Source organism: Lactuca serriola, chromosome 7 (genome assembly GCF_051521515.1).
Source record: "Lactuca serriola cultivar US96UC23 chromosome 7, Lser_US96UC23_V15, whole genome shotgun sequence".
NCBI lineage: Eukaryota > Viridiplantae > Streptophyta > Magnoliopsida > Asterales > Asteraceae > Lactuca > Lactuca serriola.
Genome location: NC_136414.1, coordinates 204,662,637 through 204,668,556, shown reverse-complemented (window position 1 = coordinate 204,668,556; position 5,920 = coordinate 204,662,637). Strand labels below are relative to the sequence as shown.

At 36.4% G+C, this 5,920-nt stretch overlaps 1 protein-coding gene across 1 annotated transcript; it reads right to left on the bottom strand.

Annotated features, from left to right (window-relative positions):
• Positions 1–281: 281 nt before the first annotated feature.
• On the bottom strand, positions 282–3,754 carry LOC145061413 (65-kDa microtubule-associated protein 1-like). The gene is made up of 9 exons (XM_079008872.1): positions 3,599–3,754; positions 2,749–2,841; positions 2,423–2,626; positions 2,085–2,342; positions 1,783–1,998; positions 1,551–1,706; positions 1,168–1,479; positions 852–1,088; positions 282–775 (listed from the first exon to the last, which is right to left on the bottom strand). The coding sequence occupies exons 2-9, from the start codon at positions 2,818–2,820 to the stop codon at positions 485–487; spliced, it is 1,746 nt and encodes a 581-aa protein (XP_078864998.1). The 5' UTR covers positions 2,821–2,841; positions 3,599–3,754; the 3' UTR covers positions 282–484.
• Positions 3,755–5,920: the final 2,166 nt, after the last annotated feature.

The window sequence follows — 5,920 nt, the reverse complement described above, 5'->3', positions numbered from 1 at the left end:
ACATTGTTATTATAAATATACTCTTCTCACACAATTAAATGTGTGGTTAATTTAATTTACTTTTGTATTTGTGTTTATATATAAAAATAAATTATATTTAAAGACTCACTTTTACTTTTCACAATGAACCTTCAAAATCATACCATCCCTATAAACTATATAGATGGAACATAATTGTAAGCCTTTAGAAGAAAAACAGATGAATCTTCCACTTAAAAAAACTGATTCATCCACGTAAGATAGCGACACATTTGCCGCTAAAGGCAAGTCAATCCAAAAAATAGATAAATCAATTTTTTAAATGGAAAAGTGGTTAGTTAAAGGTAAAACTAAAGAGTAATTGATACCGGATACAAAGAACAACCTAAACCATGTCCACTCTTTTTTTTTCTCTCTCTCTCTAGACTGATTTATAATAACAACAATAAAATACATGAGGAAATCCTAAAATATTTGGGTTTTATTATTGAAATAACCACCCTAGCTAAGTTGTAGTCGGGGCAGGCTCAGTACCGGATACACGTGACGCAGCATCCTTCAACGGAGATGGAGAATTATTAGGCTTCACCTTCCCATCTCTATTAACCGACCTATTCTGATTCAAAGACAACCGTCGATTCGGACTTCCATTGGGATTGGCAGTGGCACGCACCCCCACCTTCTTCGTATTACTGCTAAGCGGCCTCCCAGGGCTTGACCTCGCACCAAACGCAGTTTCTACCTCTGTATTTGGATTTACCTGCTGCTGCTCGGTAACCATCTTCTTCTGATCCTTCTGCATTCAAATATTACAACCGGTTACTGACTGACTGACAGTTTTTCTATATTAAAATATACAGAAACTTACTTACCTTTACCCTTCGCTTCTCTTCTTCCCTGTCATGCCTGAGCATCGCATATTCATCTAGCATCGCAAGCAACGGAACCCCATCATACATGAAACTCATCTCATGCTCCTCTTCCCATGCCCGTGTCTTCCCCACCAAACTCTCAACCACACCTGGAATTTTGTTCACCAATATTCGAGCCTTTTCAGCTCTCTTCAGGTTCAAGTGTGCGCCTCTACTTGCATTGTACCTGTTGTCATCCTGCCATTGCCATTGCCAAGTCATTCATTAAAACAATTACTATTATATATTTATATCTATAAAAGGAACACATACATACCCTGTTGTAATCTTCAAGCCAACTCTCTTCTTCGCAAGCCGACATCCATTTCTCCACTTTATCCAAAATATCTTTCCTGCTCAGGGCTTCTTCTTTGGCTCTTATGATCTGGTTATCCATATCAACCAACAACTCACAAGGCTCCACATTCCCAGAATCAATCAGACCCAAAATCTTCTCCCTCGCACCCTCTCTGTCAATCTCAATATGTGCACGTGCAAATATCTCCTCAAGCTCCCCTTGCCTTTTAAAAGCAATCTCTTTCATTTTGCTTGCTTTTAAATCATCCAGCCTCTCCACTTCCAACTCCGCCTTCAAAAAACATATTAAATATAAATTCATACTTGTTAGTTTAATATTTATGTAATTAATGCTTAAGCTACCTGTTGGATCAAATCAAGAGCAAGGGCCCCTGGGACATTCACTTCATCCACTGAAGCCGACATGTTACAAGTCACATGATCAAACAACCCCTGTTCTTCTTCAGATGTATCCATCAGATTCCAAAGATCAGTTAGCTGGGTTGCTAATTCTTGAAGCTGTAAAACCAAAAAACAAAGTTAAGAATCAAAGATTATACGCATTTTTATCCTTCTTTTTAAGCTATATATGTACCTTGTGCAAGCGTTGCTTCTTATCTTCTTTTAAAGATATGAGTGTCTTTGCAAGGCGAGTAAGTGTGTCATTGCTTATGCTTTTAGATTGTACGCCAGTTGCATCATTGAGGCTTGGATGAACTTCCGTGACTGTACTATAAAAATCAATCCCAAGGACAGCACAAAGATCATGTACACTGCTCACCAACTCAAGGACCTTGTGCAGTCTATCACTCTGCCAACTCAACATCATCCATTGCATACTCATTACTCCATCTAGAATCTACCTAATAAATGAGTTATTAGAGAATAAGAGATTACCTTTTCTTTCTGCAGTTGTTGTAGTTGATCATGGAATTCATCCAACTTCTTCAAGGATAAATCAGACTCATCAACACCTTGGTTTCCTAATCCTGCTGCACCCTCACTGCTCCCTGCAATTTCTCCACATATCTTTTGTATTTGTGTCTGTACATCTGAGAACTCCTCGATCCTTTCCTTCTTCTGCTTCCATAATTGTTCTAGAGCCGGTGCAATAGCAGCAAGCTGCTCTTTGATGGTTCCACCAGTCTTCTCAGACTGCACATATCAAAAAAGGGCATTCAAACAAACATAAATTTTCACAGCTTAATGAGAAAAGATTAAGAGCTACTACTCACAAACCCAACAAATGTATTCTCCCCTAGGGATGCAACAAGAGTGGAGAGTTCAAGTTTAGCATCTGCCAATGTCTGAAGAAGGTGTGATCTTGACTTTGTAGCCTGGTCCACTTTCCTCTTGTACACGTCCAAACATTCTTGATCTATCTGAACAAGCATCTTATCTCTTTCATCATCACTTTCACCCACCTCATCCCAAATTTTCTGCAATAATGCAGACAGACAAGTTCAGTTCGGAAATGAAAATATCAGTCACAAAAAAGAGAAAATAAAAAAAAGTACAACAGCATAAAACGTAAATAGTGTTAGGGAATATGGTATTTCACTTGCAACTGATGCAGTAATGATCCACATGTTGTTTCTCCAAGAAGCGGATTTTGAACATCCACCCCTGCCATCTGGTGTCACCCCAACTGAGCCTGCAAAAAATTTAGATGTCAATGGTGAACGTTCAAAAAACCAAACCTACTACTACCCGTGATTATTAAGCAACAGAGAGTAATCTAATTATCAAACACATATTTCAACAACTAAATGTGCTCGAAATCAAATTAGGGAAAACTCAAAAGTCTTTATTAGACAGACCCCCGCCATATAGCTTCTGACTTAATACAAAGCAACGTCTCAGATCTACAAGAAATTATACTCTGCTTTGTTCCAATTAGCACAAAAGGTAGCAACTTAATCACCCAAAGGTACTCCAAGTACCAAAACGTTCATATAGATTACAGGCGAGCGGTATCAGATATACAGCCAAAGTTCGCACCTAAAAAATAAAATTGACAAAAAAAAAAAACCCTACATTTGGAAACTGAAGCACTGACGTACAATTCTAACAAGTTCGTTTCCACCGAAACCAACCGCTACTTCACTAGAAGTCCACCAGGTATGAAGATCTCAAATCCACAAGATACAAACACATATAAACTACACATCTAAGCGCTTAACATCCTACCTTTGTTAGTACACAAATGTAGACCAAGCTGAGCTTAAATAATATTATATTATAATCATATCGGGTAATTTACTAACTTGGAAAGTCGAGATCTCGAGGAATCGACTTCAAATAGATTATATAACAAATAGAACAGATTGTAGTCAAAGTGCAGGATGATAGTAAGGGTACAGAGATAAGTGCATTTGTGGTGAGAGTGAAACATGGAAGAGTTTTCTTACAGATATTGTACGCCGGGCTAGGGTTTTGGCGAAGTTTTTTGTGGTCGGATTCGGATCTGAGCGTTGTTTTAGTCCCACAGTTTACTGTCGAAATGAAGATGGGAAGAGAATGGAGTGTGAGTATGTGTCTGTGTGGGGCCTTCGTCAAAATACAGTCAAATAAGTACTAAAACCTTTAATTTTTGTCGTTCAATCTTCTATTTCCGTGCCCGCGTTTTGGAGTTTATCAAAGAATATAAAATTGTCAAGTAAATGACTTATTTACCCCCCTATAAATTTGAGTTTTGGAAATTGTAAATCAAACTTAATATGATAAACGATATGCAAAGATGGGTTTTTCATGTGGATCTTCGATTTGAGACAGTCTTCAAACCGAGGATGAAATGCAGTCAAAAATGCATCTCATGTATGGCTTCGATCCCTAAAAATACTTTATGGCGATTAAGTTCAAGGGCGTATCTAGTATGTCTAAAGGTAGGTCTTAGGACCTACTTAAATTTTCAATTTCATTTTCAATATATGTCGAAGAAAAATTAGAAACTACCTTAGAAAAAATGAACAACCTATCTTGAGTTTGTTTTTTTAATAAAATGTATTAAAAATCATTTTAAAAGAAAAAAAAAATAAGTTATTAGGGTCAACTTGTTATTTTAAATTGTTTGATTGATAACAAAAAATTAACCACTTTTAATCGGCACTTTCAAAATATCAATAAATAAATAAATTGTTGTAATAAAAAGAAGCTCACATGCTAAAGACTCTCATTCTCTGTTAGAGGTGGCAATCGTGTCAGGTTCGTGTCGTGTCGAAACACTAAATGGGTTGAAAGTGCTTGACCCTAACCCGACCCATTTAATTAATGTGTTGTGTCGTGTCAACCCGTTTATTTTCGTGTCGGGTTTCGGGTTAGGGCTATACCTTGAAATATATCGTGTCATGTGAGGTTAAAAGATTGAACATGTTGAAAGAGTAGAAGTTGGGTAGGCGGAGAGGAAAAACTAATAGTTTGGAGGCAGAATAGATGAAGTCATAGCAAGTTCAGATAACAAAATTAAAATAGTGGGAGTTGAGGAGGCGGATGAAAAGGTCGCGAGGATGTGAGAGTGGTGAAAGAGACTTGGTAGTTTGGGAGAGAATGGAAAAACTAAAATTAAATCTTAATCTAGATGACTAAGTCATTTCAACATTACAAAACGACTCAATTCGAAGGTTTTTTTTACTTATGGTTTTGGTTTTGTATCTTTCTAGTTTATTTAAATAATTCAAAAAATTTGCATATAAATAAACGAATCATTTTCGAGTCATATTCGAATTGAAATTCTCAACCCTAACCTTACCCGTTTAATTTTCGTGTCGTGTCGTGTCAACCCGTTTATTTAAACGGATTGAAATATCTTACCTAAATCCGTATATTTTGTGTCGGGTTCATGTCGGGTTTCGTGTCGTGTCAATTTTTGCCACCTCTACTCTCTGTTCACCGCTTTATCAATTGACTAATAATCAACTAGTTTTTCATTAAAAACGTACTGCTTTTTTCGTGTTTATTTCAATCGTTTTGTTAAAATTTTTAATTGGTGGTGTCTAATCGGTTTTAACAGGTTGAATTGATTGGTCCAATTTTTTTAAGGTACACAACCCGACCCAACCCCACACAAGTTTTGTTGAATTTTTTTTATTGATTTCACTTAATTTGGGAACCACATGATTTTTTTAGTCTAGATTCGCCACTGATTAAGTTAGCATTGAACAAGTATTTAAAAGAGAAAATATGAACGAAATGTTGTTAGAACGATCTTACTTGGTTAGAATATGATACAATGATATTTATAAGCGATCGGTGACATTTTTGAATGGTCGCTATTATAGTACTACACGGCATGGTCACGTTCCTACCTAGTATTAGGGTAGTTGATTGAGATTGTTCCTCAATCTTGTAACTGATGTCGGGAAAATGTGACTTATAATTTTTCTTGGCAATAGTCAAAACATAGGATCTAGATATCGGGCCTACAAAGACTAATAAAGACGTCGGATTGCAATAAGAGTACAACAAGAAATATGTTAGAATAGAGCTAAACAAAACTCATAAGTAGGATTTAGACCTCCAAGTTGATCCACCATTAGTCACCAGATTTTGACAGCAGATTTTTACAAGTTGGAAACAAGTATATTGTTATGAAGCTTTTATATATGAATTTGTTATTAATGAACCATGTTGTTATATCTATTTTCGGAACCGCTTCTCAATTATAAACTCAACTAGGTATGAGACTTGTGTACAACATGTATTGATTAAACACAAAAGCTAAATATAAAGGTGTA

Coding starts and splice junctions, on each gene's coding strand:
- LOC145061413 (XM_079008872.1), bottom strand. CDS start 2,820: ATGGCAGGGGTGGATGTTCAAAATCCGCTTCTTGGAGAAACAACATGT. Junction 1,480..1,550: donor CTCTTGATTTGATCCAACAG/GTAGCTTAAGCA, acceptor TGTTTTTTGAAG/GCGGAGTTGGAAGTGGAGAG. Junction 776..851: donor AAGAGAAGCGAAGGGTAAAG/GTAAGTAAGTTT, acceptor ATTTGAATGCAG/AAGGATCAGAAGAAGATGGT.